This window comes from Solanum lycopersicum, chromosome 1 (assembly GCF_036512215.1).
Source record: "Solanum lycopersicum chromosome 1, SLM_r2.1".
In the NCBI taxonomy this organism is placed as follows: domain Eukaryota; kingdom Viridiplantae; phylum Streptophyta; class Magnoliopsida; order Solanales; family Solanaceae; genus Solanum; species Solanum lycopersicum.
This window is the reverse complement of record NC_090800.1, coordinates 76,946,020-76,970,529: the sequence shown is the minus strand read 5'-3', so window position 1 is coordinate 76,970,529 and position 24,510 is coordinate 76,946,020. Positions and strand designations below refer to the sequence as shown.

Genomic DNA, 24,510 nt, shown 5'->3' with positions numbered 1-24,510 from the left:
ACATCATGTGAAATATTTTGTAAGATTTGATTAAAAGAAACTAAAATCCTGAATTAATGTTTATCGAAGTAAATATTTCTATTCATTTACATATCTGAAATAGTAAGATATGAAAGCTAATCTTTATCGATATTTTTTTTCTTAATTTGACATTTGATATAACCTTTGAAATAACATAAATCAAATTATTTTAAATTACATTTACTTTATATTGTAACCTAATCTGAAATATTACTACACCTATAAGTGGATCAAATTAAAATGCTATTATTATTATTATTTATTTATTATTCAACATATGAAATAATTGAGCGAAAAAATAATTGAATTAATTATATAAAAGTTTTTTTCTTCTTGAAGCTCCTTTCCACCTCAAATAATCTGTTAATTTCTTTTGTTTAATTTATTTTTTTCAAAGTATTGTTTTTGTTACTTTTTATATTTATTCTCTATATATCTAGGACTCAGTAGCAGATCGAAATTTTCAAAGAAAATGAATTAAAAATTCTTTTTTTTTTTTTACATAGTCGATAAAGAGTAGATCGACAAATTTCGAGGGCTTTCTCTTTCATTTTCCCTTCTTCTTCTTCTTGCCCAGAAGAAAAAAAATACAAAAACAGAAAGGGCTTTTGTGAGTTGGTGGCAAAAAAAATTCAGAAATTTATTCAAGATTACATATTGGGGAAAAGGAAAATTGATTCTTGAAGTTGAAATTTTTTAGTTTGAAGATTAGTTGTACGAAATGAGTTCAGATCTGATAGCTAACACACATGGTAACCTGGATGAGCAGATTTCTCAGCTTATGCAGTGCAAGCCTCTATCTGAGCCTGAGGTCTTTACTTCTCTTTTTTTCTGGATCTGGGTTTCCTTTTTTTTGATGAAATTTATAATTTTTTTTAAAGAAAACTGTTTTCTTGGATCCAAATTGTGGTTCCAAAGCTAATATTTCTGATTTGTTCATCGGGATCCATATTATGGTTCTTCTGCTAGTCTTGCATTTGGAGTTTTATAGTGACTTTAGATGGGTTTCTTGAGATCTCCGCGTATTCTCATTGGATTCCGAACTTGTCGTGAGTCATTTCTATGTGATTTATTTGTTAATCTGACTATGAGTTGAGTCTGTAGAAGGAAGAAAGTGCTGTTACATGTGCTGATTGTCTGGAGGATGAAATAATGTGATATATATGGTTTGTATGGAGTAATAGTTGTTTATTACTTTGATGGTATGCAAAGGGTTGAATCTGTTTTGTTGATTTAATCTACTCCTGAATGTTGTTTAGTTTTGTTCTGCTGGTATATTCTATAATATTCTGCTCATGGTGCTTGCAGTTGGTCCATTTCTGTTGATAGATGCTCAATTGTTTGCAAATTATCTCTTTCAATGTGATGTTTCATCTGTTGTTCTTTATGTTCTTACCCGTACAAGTGTATGCTATCTGTATGAAAATGGTATTGGCAGCTAATCTTTTTGTGCTCTTAATTTAGGTTAGAGCATTATGTGAGAAGGCTAAGGAGATCCTAATGGAAGAAAGTAATGTTCAGGTATAAGCGTTTGCGTGCTCACAAATTTTCTGTCGCTTGTGCTGTATTACAAAATTACTACTAACTTGTTTCCCATCTTTTTGAGAAGGAGTATCATATTAATTATACTGGGGTACACTTGTATAACAATAAATGTGTTTTTATGTTTCTTTTACGCTAAATAAAAAGTGCCATGGTTTGTGATTTAAATATCGTAATATGTCTTTGCCGTTGTATCTATTTGCTTTTCTTCTTGTCACCTTCTTTCATTTCAAGATTAAGTGGTGATTACTTGTTCTTGCCCTAGAGATAAGAGTATTCTTACCTCATATCCTTGCTATGTGCTTGCATTGATCTACGGATATTAGCTATAAATGTATGTCTTCTTCATGAGATTATGTATTACATCTTTGATTGATTTTGATTTATTCCTATGTTCTTGCTTTGCAGCCAGTAAAAAGCCCTGTAACTATATGTGGTGATATTCATGGGCAGTTCCATGATCTTGCTGAACTTTTTAGGATTGGTGGACAGGTAATTGCTAATTTCTTGTTGGTGTCACTTCTCTGCGGTGGATGTGGGATAAAGACATTTGTTTACGTACACACATAAGAAAAATATTGTAGGAATAAAAGACAAAAGATTGTCTGGGATTGGAGAGAGTTGACTGAATCAGAACTAATTGGCCAATACATAAGGGCCCCGTAAATTTGCCATGAGCACCAAAGGGTGTGCCCAGTATCAATGAAGTGTGTTGAGAATCATGAGGTCTCAGCTCTCAGGTTCTAATTAAAAAAACACCGAGGTGATCTCTTCCCATTTGTTCTATCCTTGATGGACAAAGTTACTTGGTATTTGTTGCTGGTGGGAGGTGATAGATATCCTGGGGAATTAGTCAAGGTGCCAAAAATCTAGCCCGAACACCACGGTTATAAAAAAAATTTGCCACAAATTTTCATTTTGAAGCACTCCAACATAAAAAATATACCTATTAAACAATATAAAGTGATGTGGAATAGTGTGTACCACATACTTCCACTTTTAGCTTGAAAAGCCAAAAGAAGTAGTATTATTTTTAGTTTTTTTTTTCTTCTTCTCGTTGTACCTCTAGCTTCCATTAATACCTCCACCTTCACCTGTCACCACGGCCATTCCCCTTTCCTTCATCGATTGAATCCTAGAGAATTCAGTAAAGTAATTAAGACTTAATTAGCAAAACTACACCATGGGCCAACAAAAATCACCATTTGCATTATCAAGTTCAGTTGCATTTGTTTCTATTGTCATCTGAAATGCCTGAATCATGAAATACTATCTATATGAGTCAATTTAATTTAACCAAAAAAAGAACTATCAAGATCTTCAGGATACTAAATAATGATAAAATTAGATAATCACTTTGGCAACCATAGATCTGGATATTGGTTGAATACTAGAAAACAGAGAAGCCGTGGACTAAAGACATACTTAGTAGAATCATCTAGAGGAAGGAGAGAACAGACAATAGAATAGCTAATAGCACTATACAGAATATAATACTGACACTACGCTATCTAAGTTCCAACTGTTATAACAATTGGGATTGGGAATTGAGAAGAATCTGGGGGAGGATTTATGGGTGGGCAGGAGATGATGGAAGGGCTGGGGTTGAAGAAACTAGTATAACGATTGAAATTGAGAACTGGGAAGAAGAAAGACAATGGGGGTGGGGGGAGGATTATGTGAAAAATAACATTTTCTTTTGGAGGTGGTTAATATGCAGTGTAAGAGCATCTATACAAACTTCTTACCAAATGCTGTTAAGTTGGAGGTGGTTAATTTGCAGTGTTAGAGCATCTATACTTGCATTATCAAATAGCTGGCTTCTTATGTTTGTTTTGTGAGGTTCTCTAAGATATGATAAAACAGCCTGATGGATATTGTGACTTTGGCCTTAGAGATACGATATAAGTTTGTGACTTTCTATTACCTATTTTTGAGTAATCTCTGATTCTCATTAAATGAATTTTATCCATGTAGTTTTCATGTTACCTTCAGACTTTAGTATATTTCTAATGTATTTGTTACGCAGCTGATTGTGTTCTTATTCCAGTTTAATTTTTATATTGGCAGTGTCCAGATACAAATTATCTGTTTATGGGTGATTACGTTGACCGTGGATATTATTCGGTTGAAACAGTTACGGTAAGTAAATAAACAATGTCTTACATTTGAATTAGTGATAGAAAGGAGTGTGCCAGAATGAGGTCGTACTCAGATTTTCCTTTACATGAGTGTTTGACCTGTTATTGATTATTCATGTAGTTTACAGTAAGCAGGCAGTAAAAAACAAACTGAATAATACCTTCACATGCTTTTTTCCTGCTTTTTATTAAAGTTCAAAACAAAATTATCTTGTTTTAACTCATTTCAATTTTCAAGTATTGAATGCTATGTATTAACTCCCTTTGATGTCATCATCTGTCCAAACTTCCATTCTTTATCTTAGTACTGGTCAAGGGAGGCTGACTCAATGGGACACGGGCAGTATGTCATACGATTGTTCTATATCTTATTGATTCTTGTCTCTTAAACAACACAGGGGCCTTTTCAGTTTCCATTGTTTATAATAGCATCTGATCAATTAGGATGAGACCTGTATTTATCTGAATAACTTCTGGTATAAAATTTGAGTTGCTGAAGAATTCGTCTATTCTTGGTTTTACAGCTATTGGTAGCTCTGAAAGTGCGTTATCCTCAACGACTAACAATTCTTAGAGGAAATCATGAAAGCCGACAGGTATGAAGGAAATTATTTTGCCAGTGTTAATTTATTACTGTTGAGCCCATTGTTGCATTTCAGTTTTCTGGTCTTTTCATCTTTCTCATTGGAGCTAAAGCAGGTGTTTGGTTGGAATTAGTATTTGAATAGTTTATCTTGCAGTCTTACGGATAGGTTTGTTTTCCATTCTAGTTAAATACTGGTGCATGATAGTGATTTCATTCTTAGTTTTTTATAGTAGTTCTTGTTCCTTCCATTTTTTTGTGATTTTCTTCTCCCCTCTTTGCTTCTGCAATTATTTTGATGAGTCTTTCCCTCAGTGTCAATCAAAGAAACTTGTCTCAAATAAAAGCTATTCTTACAAGTTATTACACTGCATAAGTACAATAAATATCTTCTACCAAAAGTTTTCGTCGAGGTTTTGCTCGGTGCTTTCAATTCCGACTGTGATGCGGGATTTGAGTAAAGTTGATTGATTGCTTTGAGTTCCAACCTTAGCTCACCGGTTCTAAGCTTTCATTCACCTTGATTTTCTCAAACTGTTATTTGCTTAATTCGGCCCAGTTTACCTGTTTTGGGAGCACATGGTGGCATCAATTTCATCCATCTAATTGGAGTACTTTATCAGTGACAAATTGATGGAAGAAGATGAGATCTGCATTCTGTTGAGTGCAGATGTAGTATTAGGCTCCCGAGGAACTTGTTATTCTTGTGCTCGTTTAAACTAGACATCTCTTTTTAAATCAGTTTGCTGAATGTTATTTCCTAAATGCAGATCACACAAGTCTATGGGTTCTATGATGAATGCTTGCGGAAGTGAGTTCTTTAAACTATAGTTCAATATCCAGTTCCAAGTGAATCCTATCTTGCTTTAGTATTGCATATGTTTTGGTAAAATCTTTGCTGATGCCATTCCAAAGATAGCATGTAATTCCCAAACTAAGTAAAGGTCCTGTGATATATACTTCTCTTATTTGCTGTTCACAGGACATCTAAATTTCAAATTTGTCGCTGAGAGAATAATCTGAAAAGCACCTATCAGGAAAAAGGGGAAGACAAATCGGAAACATTAATCCTTAACATAATAAGAACTCTTAAATGATATTTCATGACTTGTAACATAAGCTTCCCATTTTTGATTGACAAATTTAGTGTTTGCTGTTGCATTATATCTCATATATTGATTTTTCTCTTATAGTTTTAATGCATTAAGAAATATCATATATTTGTTAAATGTGTGTGAGTACTTATAACCTATTTATAGTGTCACTAGCAAAGACAGCTCCTCAGTTAGGACTTAGGAGGAGGAGCTTATGCTAGATATCAAAAAGACTAACAAGAAAGTAGGAGCAGCTTACAGTTGTTTTCTCAAAAGTCAAAATTAATCACCCTCTTTAAAAGTATTATGATGCATATCAGAACTAGTGTTCAGTATCCATCTCACAGAACTGGAGTAGCATAACCAATTTTGAAGTGTTATTTCTATAACCATTGCACCTAACTAACCTTATAGTCTCTATCTTGGAAAGTTTATTGTCATGATTTCCTCATTAATTCCTTCATCTAAAGTTATGTGCATGGTGCTTATTATTGTTACCCTGACAGAAGTTTGAGTTTGTGGGGGTGGGGTAGAGGTGGAGGTGGAATGGAATCGAAGGTTCCCTTTGACCTAAAAATTACTTCTGGAGACTGTAAATATTATGTTGTTTGATTTCTTTGTCCTTGTTCTTTTTTTCCTGCTTGAGACTTCTCTGACTGTCGGGATTTATTCTGGTTTAGTACTTTAAAATCAGCAGGCTGCATATTTGTACTTACATATGATGCTGATTTCAATTGCTCTGGTTGATGGTGTGGCCTGTGTATATTATCTCCTCCTCTGTAATTCTGATACTGATATGTAGATCATTTTGTTTTCTTGACAGGTATGGCAATGCTAATGTTTGGAAAACATTTACTGATCTATTTGATTATTTTCCTTTGACTGCATTGGTTAGTTTATTGCAACTCTGGTTCAATCTTTAGTCTCCTCGACCATTTTATCTTAACAGCAATAATAGCCTGCTATAGCATAAGCTAGCTTCTGAGCTCAGTGATTAAGCTTTTTACCTTGTCCGATAAAATTTTAATCGCACTCCTATGTCTACAAAAGTAGCTGCTAAAAATGTCTCGTCCTTTAGACTAACGTATTAGTTCTTACTCACTCATGTTTCAGTAAATTATGAAGAAACAAATACAGTTGAAAGCTTCAAGGGAAGCCATATAAAATTATCACACCAACTTAGACCAGATAATGTTTGGCAGTTCCAACCCAAAAGCCTGAGACTCTTTAAGCCACCAGCCAATGTTGAAATTGGAATTGTGGAAGGGGAAGTGGATCTTGTGGTGATGGAGTTGGAGGTGGGTTGTTTTGGAGATGGATTAAGAGCTTGTTTTTCCTAGCATTCCTCCTTTCTCTTCTTACTGAGATTGCTTTACCAATTTTGTATTATGACTTGTGAGGGAGAAATGATGTCCCTGCATTTAAGAGGTTTCACTATTTACCTATTAATTTCTTAAAATGTATGTTAGAATTTCCTCAGTTAATTAGAAAGGAATAGCAGAGTGAATTTATTAAGGGCATGAACTCTAAGAGTCAATAATAGAATAATCGCCTCTTCTTGTTAGCTCAGCCTATGAATACTAATATCAGAAGACATGTTAAGGCTGAATATACTTATGTTTTCCTACGTTCTATCGGGCATGTGTAGTGGCTTCAGATTGGCTTGTGCAGTTTCGGAAGATACCATTGATTGTTGATGACCCATTTAATATATCTTTTGTGAGCGCACTTGGATGTTTACCATGAAAAATGTGTCTTTTAAGTGCAAGAATTCGCTTCCTTTTTACTCATGTTGCCAAATATCAAATTCTAGGTTGAATCCGAAATTTTTTGTTTGCATGGAGGACTGTCTCCGTCTATTGAAACCCTTGATAATGTACGAAGTTTCGACCGTGTCCAAGAAGTTCCTCATGAAGGGGCCATGTGTGATCTTTTGTGGTCAGACCCAGATGATCGTTGTGGTTGGGGTATGTCACCCCGGGGTGCTGGATACACTTTTGGGCAGGTACTTTTAGTCTATACTTGAGATGTCTTATTTCAATCCTCTTTACTCTCTTTTCTTGGGTACTATTTCTTCAGATTTTCATCACTTGTCTGTAATTTTACAGGACATATCTGAGCAATTTCACCATACCAATAATCTAAAGCTGATTGCTCGAGCTCATCAGCTGGTTATGGAGGGATATAACTGGAGCCATGTAACTAATTATTTTCTCTTTTTCATTCATCTTGTGATACTTTCCCTTTTTAAATACCTTAATTGATTGTATCATCTACTACAGGAACAAAAAGTTGTCACTATTTTTAGTGCACCAAATTATTGTTACAGATGTGGAAACATGGCCTCTATTTTGGAAGTTGATGACTGCAGAGGGCACACATTTATCCAGGTGCTTATCCCTCAGTAGTGCCTCGTGTTATAATCTTGTATTCCTAGAATTGTTTTCTTGGATGTAACGTCTAATTTGGTCTTGTATTTGTGGCTCACCCTGGAAAACATGCAATTGCAGTTTGATCCAGCTCCAAGAAGGGGAGAACCGGATGTAACTCGAAGGACCCCTGATTACTTCTTATAAATGTGATGGAGAGCAATATGTGTTGTCTGCCAAGTGCTGTTTTTCGCGATAACTTGCATCTAGTGTCGAGATGTGAGTTCAATTATGGCAAAGCTTAATAGGCTGCTCCCCGGGAGGTAATCCGAGGATAAAGAGGCTTGACCAGGTCCCCTTGGTTAAAGTCTATCATATTCTAACCTATGTTAGGAATATTAGAGTGGAGAAGTGCAGCCAGCAATGGTGTTATGTATGATTTTATGAAGACTTGTTTTCTGTTGTTCCTTTCCATGCTCTGATTTTCAGTCTTAGTGTGATAATTTTTGTCATATGTTGGTTGCAAGGAAGTCTCTTGTGTAAAGTTAAGAATCTACTTTACATTGTAACTTTTACCTTGTTAATGCAGCTCATCCTAAAATTGGTATTTTTTTTCAACTCAACAATTATGTACTGTGTGGCCGAGTTGAACAAATATGGGTCAATATCCAAACTCGCCAAAATGGGTTGATTACGTTACACAAGTGGTTTTGGAACAAATAATATTTTTTTTTGTCAATACTACATATCCACTTATATTAATCGTAGTGGTTCTTTTTATAAATAATTCAAAAAATCTCAAGACAATATGGTTACAAGATTCAACCGTAAAAAAAAGTATTTTCTCAGTGGACAGTTAAATATAACTAAAATAGTCTCGACTCTTGAGCGTATTGATTAAATAAGCTCTGTTTCTCTCTGTTTTTTTTTCAAATTTCTTAATACATTATTGATCTTTATCCTATTTTTATTTAAATAATGCATTATTTAAATCAGTTAACATAATATGATACACAATTTTCTTGAAATTGACATAAACAGAATAAACTATTTAATGGTAACATTTTATAATATTTGATGATTGCTAGGGCCGGCTATAATGCTTAGTTGAATAGCGCATTGGCCATAGACCCCCAATTCTAGGTGGGGGGCTATAATAAAAGTATATATTTGTTTTAAAAAAATTATTATTTTATTCAATTTTATTCTATTTAAATAGAAAAAAAATTTCTTTTCTTATGCTGTGTCTCTATTTATGCAAATATTTTTTTATTTTATTTTTTTAAATTTTTTTGATAAGTTAGAACATTACGCTGTCAAAAATATGATTCAATAGTCAAAAAAATGTTGAAGAAAGTGAATTGTAAATTATTTTTCTTTTCTTAAATTTTCAAGAATTACAAGCATAGTAAAATGTAAAGTATTCTTAAATTAAATTCTATGATTCTAACTCTTTGTCTATGTTCACAATTCATGTAATAATTGCTCGAATAAAAAAATGTTTTTCAATGTTAAAATTGACTCTCCGAATTTCTCGTAAAATAACAATAAAATAAAGGAAAAATTGTATATAATAGCAAACTAATAACCTAAATTAAATGGAATAGCTAGGGTTTGATTTAATTGTGCTCCACAGCAAACATTAGCTAAAATTTGTCAGTGTCTCTCTCCCAAAAATCTCGCTCGCCGCTCTCCATTCTCGCTCGCCTCTCTCGCTTTTTACACAGAAGTGTATAATTGTTTTGTAGAAAGCGAGAGAAAATTGTATATACACATGCAAAAATGTATATCTTCGCGTTATACACTTCATTATACAATTTACAAACATTTTACTTCAAATATTGCAGAGAAAAAGGTCAACGAATTATACAATTGCGAATTATACAATTGCAGTGAAATACAATTTTCTGTAGCTTTATACAACAGAAGTGTATATATTGTGTTTCTATTTTTGTATAAAGCGAGAAAAAACATATATCTTCTTGCTATAGACTTATAATTATGCAATATACATACATTTTAATTCGATTCAACTGTATGCAAAGCAAATTATATAATTGCAGCGAAATAGGCCAGCGAATTATACAATTGTATATGTATAGCAAATTATACAATTTTATGTTTGCTATGGAGCGTAATTATGTAAAGTTTGTTATAGTACACAAATATAAATTTTTTATGGGAAATTTTTTAAAATGTCAATATTTTAGCATTTAAGAGCACTCATTAGCAACAATTTCAATATTTAGTAAAAATGTCATTTTAGTTTGTTATGTATCTTATTTATGTTTTTATTATTTATTTTTATTTTAAAAATATAATTATTTAATAACAAAAAGGAGAAAATTAAGGGGAATCTTCCAAAAAAAAGGCAAGCATCCTTAATTTTCTCATCAGTTACATTTTCAAATAAAATTAAAATTTTTTTTTTTCTCCAGAATTTTTATCTTTTTAAAATTATATTCATTCCACAATATATTCTATTTATATTTATTATAGTTTTTTATTAGTTTGTATTCATTCCAATGGGTATGCCGAATTTATTTATATAGTCATTTAAGAAATATATTTGTATTTTCATATATTTTTTTCCCTATATAGCTATTTGTTTCTTCAAAAATCCTGTATGTATTTATTTCAATATGTATTTTATTTTATTTCTATTTATTCTAGTTTTTATTTAGAATTTTGTATAATAATATATAAAATACAAAAAATTAGTATGATGAAAAAGTGAATGAAATATAAAATTGAAAAGAAATAATTAAATATTTGGTGTACTCATTCTTAAATAAAATACATAACTAGTTGACATACCTTTAGAATAAATACAAATTAGAAAAAAATGTCAAATTCAGTTGACATACCTTTATTAGTTTGTATTCATTCCAATATATATGTCAAATAAAATGTAGCTATTTAAGAAATATATTTGTATTCGTATATATTTTTCACTATATATTTATTTTTCTTTTCAAAATCTTGTTTCCTTTTCTAAGTCGTATTCATTCCAATATGTCTATTATTTGTATTTGTATTCGAATACAAATAAACTAATAGAAAGTTGTTCTTCTTATAAATAAAATACATAACTAGTTGACATACATTTGGATGAATACAAATTAGGGACAAATACAAGATTCATAAACCATGCAACATGAAATTTTTAATAAATACAAATATTGATAGTATACATAGTGATTTGAATACAAATTAAGAAAGCATACCAAATTCTAAAATAGAACTATAAATACAAAACAAACTAATAGAAAATTGTTCGACAACAATTTGAAAAGATAAATATGAAAGAGAATGATTTTTTTTATTTTAAAAAAAGGATATATAGAATTAATTGAAAAAGAGAGATAAAATTGGAAGAAAATTAGGAAACATAAATTTTTTAAAATAATGATATTTTTGACATTATTGCTAATATTTATAAAGTATGGATATTTTTACTAAATATGTTATTTATTTTGACTAATTTATTAATTTTTCCATTTTTTATTTTTTATATGTGAAAGTTGCCCTAAAATAAATATGTGTTGGAGTCCTCGCGCAACTTATTATCTAGTAGAAAGAGAAAAGACAGTGAGATATGACAATTGTTTGGGCCCACAGAAAGTGGGGACATAATAAATTTGGGCCCACTGAAAGAGAACTGCTACAATCGGTCAATCATCAATTTTGCCGTTGGAATTTTTCAGTCAGTAAAATGTTACTACTCTCTTTCGTAATTTACTTACCTTTGCTTTTTGTTAAAAAAAAATAGATATATTTTTATATTAAGTAATAATAATAATTTAATTTATTTTATTTTTAATAAAATAATTTATGGTTATATAATTTGCTTCATATCACAAATTTTTAAAATCTTTAACTTTCTTGAGTCAAACCATTTTTCATATAATATGGAAAGAAGGAATTAATTATTATGTAAAGTTTATAAATATTGTACCTTTTTTTAAATTTGGGTAAGTATATATTTTTTTATTTCAATTTATGTGATATTTTTTAATTTTTTGAGAGTCAAACAATTTAAATTTAATTAAAAATTTACGCATAAAATTTTTAATTTTAAAAAAATGAAATTTATATTTTTTTAAGTCACAACGTTTAAAATATCTATAAAAAACTTAGTATAAATCTGAAAAATATCGCATAAAATATGAGAGTATTATTAAGTTGAAAATTCGAAACGAAACAGAAGTACAGACACAAGAGAGTGAGGATTAAGGCCCACACCACAGCACGCCAACACAAATAGCGTGACAATTTATTGTAGCTTCAAAATAGAACTTAGTCCACCATCAACAGCTAAATTTTGACCACTTGTGTAAGCAGATTCATCAGACGCCAAAAAAAGTGCTGATTGTGCTACATGCATCGTGCTCAACTTAACTCCTTTCAAGTGTCCATTACCGTAAATTGCTTCTTCCAATAGAGCCGCATCCAGTCCATACGCCTTAGTCACAAGGGGCGTCGCTATTCCATAGGGCGACACCCCATTCACCCTTATCCCATGTGGACCCAGTTCACGTGCGGCCGCTTTTATAATGCCTACCACTGCGTGCTTTGACGCAATGTAGGCAACCGAAGCGGCCCCAGCTAAAATCCCTTCTAAACTGGCGTTACATATAATAGATCCCCGAATTTTCTTATCAACCATAACTTTAGCCGCGTGCTTAACCGCTAACGCGGATCCGCGTACGTTGATGGCCATGGTCTCATCGAAGGCCATCACGTCCATGTCGAGGACGCTGCAGAAATTCAGCGTCCCAACATTACTAAACATAATGTCAAGAGTACCGTATTTCTCTACCGCGTAAGCTACGGTTTCCTCAACTTGCTTCTCGTCTGTAACGTCGCAGTGCCGGTAGCTGGCTTTGTCAGATCCGATAGAATCAACTACTTTTTGACCAAGTTCATCTTGAATATCGGCGACGACGACACGAGCACCATGTTCAACGAACAATCTAGCACTTGCTTCTCCAATGCCACTAGCAGCACCAGTAATTATAGCTACTTTGCCCTCCAACCTACAGGATCGATGCATATAAAAAAGAAAAACATTTGATTAAACACATTTAATTATCTGTAATTACACAATTTTGAGAAAAGAAATTAATGTACTGATTAGCACCATTAATTTAAACAAATACTAACTATGTTATACCTGAGCTTATTTGCCATTACAAGAGTAAATAACTTCCTTTGTACCGACTGTAGGTTGAATTCACTAATATATAGAAGGAAGCGCTTAACAACCGAGCCTATTTTGGTAATTTCAAAAACGTTGATACTTTAGAGCCTGTTTGGATTGGATTGAAAAAAAATAATAGATTTTTAATTGGAAAAATTACATAAATAGATACAGTTTAATAAATAATTACTAATTTTAACGATTTTTTTATTTATCACCATTTATAACAATGTTTAAATTAAATCTGCAATATGTATTAAAAGTGAATTATGTATGCAATATATATGTATTTTAATTATTTTTTGAAATATATCACGTTTGTTTGATAAAAATTTGACACATTGTATTATAAATGTATTAAAATATCTGATAAATGTATTATCTATCGTTAAAACTTATACTATATGTGAATAATAAATTATTTTTTGTGATACATATTAAATTTATTTATAAATAAATTAAAAGAGTCAAGTGAAAAAAATATTATTATTATAAATAATAAATACTTTTTTATATTTTAATTCATTTTTAATTTACCAAACACTTTTGAAATTATTTCATATATTCGTTAAATATTTTCGAAAGTCGAAAAAAAACTTCGAAGTTAAATTCAAACCTGTTCTCAGAGCTATACAGTTCATTTATCTAAGCACGTGCCTTTTATATATATATATATTTGAAATTTGATTTATTTCGAGCATACCATTGTTCACATATCTGTTTATGCACGTGATGTGTCATATCTCTCTATAAGATTTGTAGGAGCTATATTTATTATGATTAAAATTAAAGCCGCCATTAATCGTTCTTTTATACTCGTTTCGTTTAAAAAAAATAATGTGATTTGATTTGATTCAGAGTGTAAGAATATAAAGGATTTTTTTTTAATTATGTGGTCTTAAATTAAAATTAGATTAAATATATTAAATTATTTTTTGATCTCATAATCTTAAATATATTACATAAAAAGTTGAAATTAAAATATTACCAAAAAAGAAAAAGTTCAATCTTTTGAAAACAAACTAAAAATGAAAAGAAGTTTTCTTTTTAAAACAAAGGGAGTACTTCGTGATTCCTATATATTTATTAAAAAAAAGATAAGTGTTAAAAAATGTTTAAACTATTTTTTTATATTAAATTATTGAGAGTATGAATTTTATATCTAAACTATCACTTGTTAATTGGAGAAATATATTTCAGTGGTATGTGTACCATTCTTTCTTTTATTTAAAATAACAACCATGACATTTATGGGAATAAAATATTCAGCTTTTACAAAAACTAAATTATAAGCTATTAATATTAATTAAAAATTAAAAATTAAAGTATTACTATCCCAAAATTTTATATAAATAAATCCTCCCCGTACGCCCCCTCCCCTCCCCCCCCCCCCCCTCGCCCGACAATCTCCAATCCTTAGTTTTTTATAAATTCTTTTAAAAAAATAAAAATTTTATCCTGTCCTAATTAACCCTCGCACCAAGTTTATTTATTTATTTTTACATTTTTCTTCTTTTTGTGTTAATATGTAAATACATTTTTAGGAATTTTTTTCGTGTATCAATTATAACGTAAATAAAACTTTTTTTTAAAAAAAGTGATCTTGCGGGTTAGGTAGAGTAGATAGAGTTAATAAATAAAACTTTTATTTTAAAAAAAATGATATTGTGGGTCAGGTTGAGTGGATAGAGTTTTTTTTTTTTTTTAATAGTATCTAAAATAGTATTTGAAGGGGGGAGGTGAATGAAGTGAAAAAAATTATATACTTTTATAAAAGAAATTTAAATTTTAAAAAATGTGGTGGGGGGATTATGGTGAGAGAAAATGATTCAGTAAGGCAAAGAAAAATATTTTACATTACTTTATATTATTTTTTTTAGATATGTAAAAGAGTGTTTGTTACACCCTCCATGATGAAATTGTTATAGAAGAAAGATGTGTTTTTCAAATTAATAAGTGATAATTTAGGTATGGAATTTACACTCTCGATCGTTTATGTATGAAATTCACACTCTCGATAGTTTGGGTATGAAACTCAAATAAAAGTGTTGCGATCTAAAAATGAACGTGATGACACTCATTTTATCTCACCAAGATAAGTCAGTCATAAATCCAAATATCACAAAAATGCAGAAATAAGACAATTGAAATCTTAAAATATAATAAGTGTGGATAACTAAGTCAACTTAATAAAACTCCAAAGTTTGATCGTCACCTATACAATCCTCTAATGTATTTACAATGGATTTGAAAGAAAAACACAACTCTCAAATGATATTGTTACTAAAGTAGAACAAGATCATAAACTAGAGTAAGAATATCCGTTGAGATGACAAACAATTATCTCACAAACCTCCACAAGAAGCCTCGGACAAGAAGAGAAGAGAAAGTATAACGAATGTCCGGGCTATTTACTTACAAAAATGTAATAGCAAGGGGTGAGTACCTAACCACACTAGATTCAACAAGTTAACTTCTAAACACAAGCTAAGAGAAAAAAATACAGATACTTCTTACACCCCAACAGAACCTCTACAACTACAATCTGCACAAAACCAGCTCAACCTAACAGTTCACAATTTAAAAGCACACAACTCAACAACAACACTCTAACAATTTCATATTCTCAACAATAGGGCCAATATTTATTAATCACAAGTTTCACAAAAAGGCACTCACAAAATCAACAACTCTTAAGATCAAGGTCATCAATGAAAAAGATGTGTAATGGAATGGACTGTAATGTCGAGTATGGTGATGGATGTCTGACCTAACGAGACACTCCCGTTGTCTCTCAGTCCGGGACACATGGTGGACATATTTGTACATGCATTCGTCGCGGCATGCAACACATCCCTCGAAATACAGTATATGTCGCCGCTTGTGACACGTCCCTTAAAATAAAGTTTTCGTTGCGGCGTGCAACACATCCCTCTAAATATAGTATTTGTCACGACGCGATCCTATTTAGTTTCTTATTTTTCCTCAATTAACATAACACTTATCACAATCATGTTTCAAAATAAATGCAAATGACATATTCACACAAATAATGAGATGACAATTTTCATAACAATGCACAATTCATAACAACACAATAGGTATACGACAACAATAATTAATTAATAAGTCTTTCAAACCATTCTCAACACATCACACACCAATAAGTAATCACATTGTCTTTTATTATCAATTTTTATCATTAGAATTATTCAGTATGGACAAGCAACTCATCACTAAGTCTCATTATTCACCATCACATAACACAAAAAAAATACACGATTCTATTCACTTAACGAGGATTTAAAAATCCACTTGACTCAAATAATCGAACAATTACTCTGAAGTTTGAGTCTTCCCTTTTCATTGTACTTCCAACTCAAAGCAATCTATTCACATTATTAATCACAATAAAATTTTAAAACCAACGATATTCGTATTACTATAGGTCTAGCCTAAACCCAAAAACTCACCCAAACCAAAAGTCAAGTTCCAACTCCTTTAATTTTCTCCAAATTTAAAATCTAGGATTGAATTCCAATTTCACCAATATCATGAATCTATTGATATTCATATAATATAATATACATGTTATTCAGTTACGCATCTCAGCATATAAAAATTAAAATTTATAATATGATAAACAAATAATATTATTCAAAATTGGTTACTAAACCAATGGCAACAACTGTGCCTCAAGCATTTTTTTTTTTAAAAAAACAATAAATTAATTCACAAATCACTAGACATCTTTATGATGTCATGACAACTTACAAATTGGATCACTGTGCTAACCAATAGCAGCAACCTGACTCGTTCTCCTCTCGCTTTTTAAGTAACCATATATACAATTATTTAATTTTATTAAATTATTTTAATATAAAGACTTAATGGTATAAGATATTAAATATATATTATGGACTTTATTCATTAGCCACTAACTAAAATTAATCATCAAAATTACGTGTAAAATAGACAATCATAAATCATAAATAGCTTGAATACTTTTAACAATGTTTTTTCGAATTAATACAGAAAGATTTAAATATGTTTTTGATACTTATCTTAATAAAAAGTCACGATTAGAGAATAATTAAATTATTTGAAGGCTTATATAACAAATTCAAACTAGTAAAATTTTATCGGTGTCATATAGAATGAATTATAGGAAGTAATATGTATTTATTTGAAAATGAAGTAAGAAGCATGGTATAAAAACAATTTGAAATATTTTTAAAATTCGATTTTTAAAATTTGGTATATGCTATATAAATTGAGATAAGATGTAGTAAGAGAAAATTGTCAAATGATCCCAACTTATTTCTTGAATTTCCAATTACACTTACATTTCATAGGGTTCTTATTACCTCCAAATTAAATAACCTCCGAATTACTCTCTATTGAGCTGATACAGAGTGCATTTAACTCTCTTTGATAATGGGGGAAGCAATAAATGTGTAAATAGTATTTGTATTACTTTTTTTTTTCTCTATTTTTATTTGTTATGTTATATTTTTCGAAGTTTATTTGATTAATATTCAAAATTAAATTAGATTATATTAATTTAATATTTTAATCAAAATATTTAGATGTTCAAACATTATATAAAAAGTAGTATAAATTACTTTTTTTTTGCATATAAATATGATGAAAAAATATATCATAAAATATTGATCAAAATCTTTATCATTTAACTCTATAAAAAAATCATGACAAATAAAAGCGGACGAAAGAAGTTTAATTCTGTTGAACATATATTTTGTTTCGTATAGTACTCTCTCTCTCCCTTTTTACTTGTTCATTCACACTTATTAAGAAAATAATTAGTAACATAGTGAACTTATCATTTTACCTTTATTAATTATGAAGTAGATAAAAAGATCTATATTTTTCAAAATAATTAGTTATTTAATTGTGCGTACAATAAGAAAAAAAAATTAATGTGACGGAGGTAGTATTTTTCTTTTTTAGGCTACACAAGACGCAGATATAATTTAATGTTTTTGAAGTGAGGTGCTAGAAATTTGTGGGACCCACCTCAATTAAATTAAAAGTCGTTCTTTTGTAGCAAGTGCTGGAAATTTAAAAATTATAAAAAATTTAATTAGCTTTTTAAATTTTATTTGTGTTACATAAATAAATTGAGAAAAAAATATAATGTGACAGATTTTTTTATTAGAGTAACATTAGTTTGAATCATTTCAAGTTCTAAAGATTTCTAAATGTAAATAGTAGTAATTAATTACGATAAATTATAAATTTATTTCCACGGAGCCTCAATTTTTTCACTATGGACCATACTGGAAAAACTTTTATAGCACACCACGTTGTTATTTTATGGAAAAATAATAATTTGATTATAATGTGCCGTATAAAACGCCACTCACGTTTTTTTAATTCATTTTTTTTCTTTGCCGTTCTATTTTTTTCCTTCTTTTTTTTTCTTCTAATTTTTTGTTTTATATTGACATTTGTGACAAGATGTTTAATATCTGTTTTTTGGTTTATGAGATTATGACTATGCGATATGGTATCATAATATAAAATCATTATATGGCATCATAATATGGAATTATGAGATGAAATTATAGTTTTGTTTAAACGTGCGATATAGAATTTTGATATTTTATATTTTCTCATAAACATAAAAATCACACAAGTTCTAAAACTATTAAAATAGTCCCAATTGTTTATTCAAAATTATCAAATAAACAAAAAATTGTATAATAAATTATTACAAAGTTATTTTTTCTTCACATTGGTAATTATTTCATCAATATATTTGAATAAAAATGAAACACCTTTACGGACTCTTCAAAATTTTATTACTCAACAATCATGAAGTGTTGAGTTAAAGAGATATATGTTAATGAAAATAATATATTTTAAAAAGTAATGATGTGATTATAAATTATATTAAATGTGAAAAAATGATTATTAGATATAAATGTGAGGTTGTTTTAACAAAATATAAACTCATGGATCAATTTTTGTATTAAAATTACTCAAATCATGATATGGTATCACCATGTGATTTCATATCCTGATTTTTTGAGAATAGGGTATCACATCTTATGACATGGAATCATGAGATAGAATCAGCGTGAAATCGCATGCCCAAACGCTGGTTCCATCTCACGATACCATATCGTGATATGGTATCGCATGGTCAAACGCCTACTAAGTAAACATTTTGGATATGCTATATGAAATTATAAGTTGAAATTATTGTTTAAGATATGTGTTTTCACATTGATTTATCTCATGATTTCATATCATCAGATGAAATCTCATATTTTTCAAAAATAATGATTTTGGAATTTTTCAAATATAAAAATTGACCGAGAAATTTATATTTTGTAAAAAACAAACCACATTTATATCTATTAAACATGTATTTCATATTTAAATAAAAATTATACTTCATATCATCACTTCTTAAACCATTTACATTTCATATAATGATTATTTTCAGTAATAAAGAATTTATTATTATTTCAAATCAATTCCTACTTTATTACTTACATTCGCCAAATTCATTTTTAATCAAAATTATTTACCAATCGAATTGACCAACAAATGACTCAAAGTAAATCATTACTTATATAGGTATGTTTTTTTATTAAAATTGAATTAAAACTTGATCATAAATAATATATATTTTTAAAAAATATCTTGTAATAGTGTGTTATGAGATTTTATAAATTTTTGTATATTTGATAAAATTGTATTAAAAAAATTGGAACAACTTTAATAATCTACAACTTATGAGGTCTTTATATTTATGAAAAAATATACAACATAAAAAAAATTTAAATAACAAATTTAAATAAAATTTTAAATTTTATTTTATAATTTCATATCGCATGGACAAACGGGCGCAAATTATTCTTTCTTAGACCACTGATGTCTAATGCCTTTTTGTTGTTTTCCTAAGATTAACTATCTTTCTTGGACCACTGATATTTAATGCATATTTTTTTTTTTTGCTGATATTAATTTACCCCTGATGTTTACTGCATATTTTTTCCTGATATTAATTTTTTGTCTTGTTGGTTAAAATAATACATCTTGTTTGTTCAAATTAGTCCATTCACTGTCCCCAGTCCCTCTACAATTTGGACCACTTGGTTGTTTGTTTGTGTGCAGGAGGAAAGGAAAAACATGGAGGGATCCAAAGAAGAAGAGAAATGAGTTTAGTTCTATGTGATATACCGAGTCACGATGTCAAAAATAAATCTAAATATAATCTAGTTTGTTCAAAAATTTTAAAGTTAAGTTTATGATTATTTGAATTGGATCAAATCTCAGCTTATTCAAAACTTAACTTATTTTAAAGGAATCATGAATTAAGCTCAATTTAATCTCCAGTTTCAACATGATTTAAGATTATTTATTTGCGTTGATATAATGCAAGTTTTTATATTTAAAGTTATAAATGACTATCTATTTTATACATTTTAGAATTAAGGGGAGAGAAAAATATTTACAAAAACAATTGCTTAAAAGTCTTATCCGTTACAAAAAATTCAAAAATAAAGAACTAATTTGCAATTTATCAAAACACACCAACTCCTATCTCTCTCTTCTTCTTTCACCATGTTCTAAAAAATACATCTATCACCATTGTTCTAAAAATTCAATTTTCTTGATTTTTTTTGTTTCCAAACACGTTTATTTACCATAAATTATCATATTTGAAGCAGTTATTCTACTAAGACATCATTTTGACGTTATGAAATTATAATTTATCTTTAAAAATGTTTGAAATTATGAAGTTATTTGGTTATCATTGAAGGTTATGAAGTTTATGTATCTCATATTAAGAAATTTTTCAGTATTCAGAATACAATACTTATGTATTCATGATATAGGTATTAATCCATCTTACATATGCATTTTATTTTGCTTATTTCCAATATCACTTTGTATATCAAATAGTTTGTATTTAGATTTGATTTCGTATTCGTCCGAATGTATACCATAAATTTTATATTTAGAATTGATTTCGTATTCATCATAATGTATACCATAAAATTTTGTACTTATGTTTTGATTTCGTATTCATTCTCAACTATAAATAGCCAAAATACAATTTATTTATGTATTCATTATATATGTATTCATTCTAATTGCATCAGTCAAATAGTTTTGTATTTTATTTCGCTCATTATATGTGTATGTATACCAACTAGTTCATCTTTGATTTCGTATTTATTCACAAATTTAAATAATCAAAATACCGATTTGTACTTAGATTATTACTTTGTAAAATCAAATTTGACTACAAACTACAGAACATTCAAAATACTTTCAAATACTTTTACAAAACAACTCAATACCTAAATGTTAATATGGATTCTACTAAAGTTGAAATATACAAATAAATCATAAAAAAGATCGACAAAATTATTTTAAATACTAAAAATCTGAAATACATAAATATTGATGAGTATGTTAACCTCACATAAATTTTTTAAAAAAATGACGGAAAATCTTCAATACATACAATCCGAAAAATCAACATAATGTGTGATTCTGAAACAAAATCTCGCAAAATAAATGATGAATTCAAGAATACCTTTATCAATTGAGAAATTTCTTGATTAATTGATAGATCTGAACAAATTGTTACGAAATTGAATAATTATTTCTTCTTCAACAATGAGAGAGAACAATGGTGAAATTTTAATGAAAGAAAAAAAAGAAAGAAAAGTGAACTATAGGAATTGTAAAAATTGAAAAGTTGATGAAAGAGAAAAAAAGTTTTAAAGTGAAAAATAAAAAATAAATTAAATGACACTCAAGCATCGAAAGAAGTGTAAATGGTTTTGAGAAATAAAATTTTAAAACAAAAATTACTTTCCAAATATAACATTTTCAATGATTATTTTAAAGTGTAGATGTTTTTACTAATTAAGTTAGGTACTGTGATTAGTTTGCTAATTTTTCCTAAAATTAATTAGATTAAGCAGGTCATGACTCCATCCAATCTTTAGCTTATTTCAGTCCAAAGTAAATTTGAAACGAGTCAAGACCCAATCTAAACTCTATTTCATATCATTTTAATATCTCAAATTTCAATTCAACCTACCCATTTAACACCTACGATGTCGTTAGAGAGCAAATTTGCACCGGAGGGGAGCCGGATCTATGCTTCAAGTATGAATCATGCAGACATAGTTTAATTTGACCAAAAATTTAATTGGAAAAAAAGACTTTTGAAATTTATAATTAAAATAGTTTTTGATTATTTCTTTTGACCGTAAATCATTTCATTGAGTATAAAATAAAAAAAAATATTAAATTCTTTTAAATAATAAAAAAGTGGCACCTTATTTTTGAAATTGATTAAAAAAACTAAAGTATTTTCAAATTTACTGAATTCAACCTTTAATCAGGCCAACTCACTGGTGGTGTTGGACGGTCCACCAATTATCTTGTGGTAGATTATTGGAAGAATGAACTTCCTATCAACATGGAGTAGTAGCAATAATTTTCTATTAAGAGATGGTTTGGTTAATAATGTACATATTAAAGCGTAAATTACATAAATTGATAGTTTAGTATAAAAGTATAGTCTACTTTTAATAAGTTTTTAATCATATTAATTCATAAAAATTTTAAAAATTGAATACATTAAATATTATCTTGGATACATGATATGTAGCTCGAATATATTGAATACTGGTTCGGATACATAAATATGTAACTCAAATACATAATATGTAGCTTGATACATTACTGGTTCAGATACATTAATATGCAACTCAGATATATTAAAAAAACAAGAATTTTGAAGATTTTTAAAAGTAATAGCGGATAATAAAAATAAGTAAAACGAAATATTTGTATTTCTGTAATTTGTCCTAGATTTTTTTTGTAAGTAATATTTCACGTTTTGTAGGTGATTAGAAGATATGTTATTCATATACTATAACTTTTATGTACGAATATTATCTTCTTTGTCCAAATTACTAAACTTATAGCGGCAGGGCGAAGGCACATGCAAATTAAGGTGTCCAATTGAATACCCCTTCGTAGAAAAAATATTATATATATAAAAAAAAATTAAATAATATATTTTGAATATGATTGACATAACACATTTTCACATTGTTATAACCTTGTAATTTTAGACTCCTTTACAAAAATTTAACACCTTAAATGAATCAATACTTGCATATTAGAATTTCGCTAACAAAAAAAATAACTTTTCTGCCCTTTTTGAAAAAAAAAAACAAATACTAATTTTTTTTGTCACTGCATAACAACAACGAAAATGATCATGTCGAGAACATTATATTATAAAGAGCATAATTCACATCAATTATTTCCTTGTACTTTTAGTCACCCTCTCGTTAATTTTTTTCTTTCTCCAATTTTCAAAAATAAATATTATATAAATTTTTTTGTTACTAATTTTAATATTAAAAGAAAAAATCGTTATTTTTTTAATTTATATATTGTCAACATTAATTACTCATTTTCCTTCTAAAACTTATATAAAATGAAATCTCTCTAAATTAATATTACGGGGAATCATTAATATCTATTATTTTGTAGATGCGTTATGACGAATTAATATTTATTAATTTAAAGAGTATTTTTTAAATTTAATAAAGGTTAATTTTGATTATATTAAAATAATTATATTTTATTAATTTATAAATAAATCATATTGATCGAAATCATATAAAATATTTCATTATACATAAAGTACAATATCTATATATATGATGTATTTTATTATATTTTTATTTATTAAACGATTCATTATAAAATAAATTCAAGAAAAGCTTAGGATTCTTGAAACAAAAATAAATTTATTCTTGAAATTCATAGTAAAAAATTATTTTATCTTACAGAAAACTTGGTTGTTTTCAAAGTCTAGATGTGTACTTATTCTATTATTTCAAAGTCTAGCTATGTGTGCAGTACAGAATCTTATCCTAGAAAGATTCAAATAAAAATAGATATAATTTAGAAATCTTAGTAAATAATTTGAATAAACTATGAATCACACATAAATCAACCATTCATATTAATAAGGATTGTGATAGAGTAATAAATATTCTGTTAATCTTAACTAGTGTCTAGAAGTATTGGCTTCGAATCTCCCTAGATATAGATACAAACCTTTAATGAGAGAGTTTTACACCATATGGACTTATTGGGTGTGAATCTATCAACTGTCATTTCTTCCTTTAATTGGTTGAACCAAAGCAATATTATTTGGCGTTTTTTAGTTAAGAACAAGTTATTCTGGCTCAATTTATTTTGAGATAAATTATCTTATATACATGGTGGGATAAGTCCTATAAAACATGACAACTTAACAAGATACAAATATTTTATCCCATTACTATTTATTTTATCTCTCATACCAAACGATTCCTATTTAGGTTAATCATTTCTAATATCACTCCCTCAACCCATTTAAATATGAGGGGTTGTGAAAAAAGTGGTAATTGTTTTTTTCCTATTGTTCATAATGTGATGATATTTTTATTGTTTTTTTTTAATTATTTAAATGCGGTAAATCTTAACATGGGAT

At 28.7% G+C, this 24,510-nt stretch overlaps 2 protein-coding genes across 2 annotated transcripts; one reads left to right on the top strand and one right to left on the bottom strand.

Annotated features, from left to right (window-relative positions):
* Positions 1–315: 315 nt before the first annotated feature.
* LOC101245881 (serine/threonine-protein phosphatase PP2A-5 catalytic subunit) lies at positions 316–8,368 on the top strand. Its single transcript, XM_004229284.5, has 11 exons — positions 316–832; positions 1,486–1,542; positions 1,972–2,055; positions 3,634–3,705; positions 4,229–4,300; positions 5,058–5,098; positions 6,205–6,271; positions 7,195–7,386; positions 7,490–7,579; positions 7,664–7,771; positions 7,892–8,368. The coding sequence occupies exons 1-11, from the start codon at positions 743–745 to the stop codon at positions 7,955–7,957; spliced, it is 939 nt and encodes a 312-aa protein (XP_004229332.1). The 5' UTR covers positions 316–742; the 3' UTR covers positions 7,958–8,368.
* Positions 8,369–11,906: 3,538 nt separating this feature from the next.
* yfe37 (protein) lies at positions 11,907–12,955 on the bottom strand. Its single transcript, NM_001246927.1, is given in 2 exon segments — positions 11,907–12,789; positions 12,927–12,955. Coding segments are annotated over 2 exon segments (780 nt in total). The 5' UTR covers positions 12,944–12,955; the 3' UTR covers positions 11,907–12,026.
* Between the last annotated feature and the right edge of the window lie 11,555 nt (positions 12,956–24,510).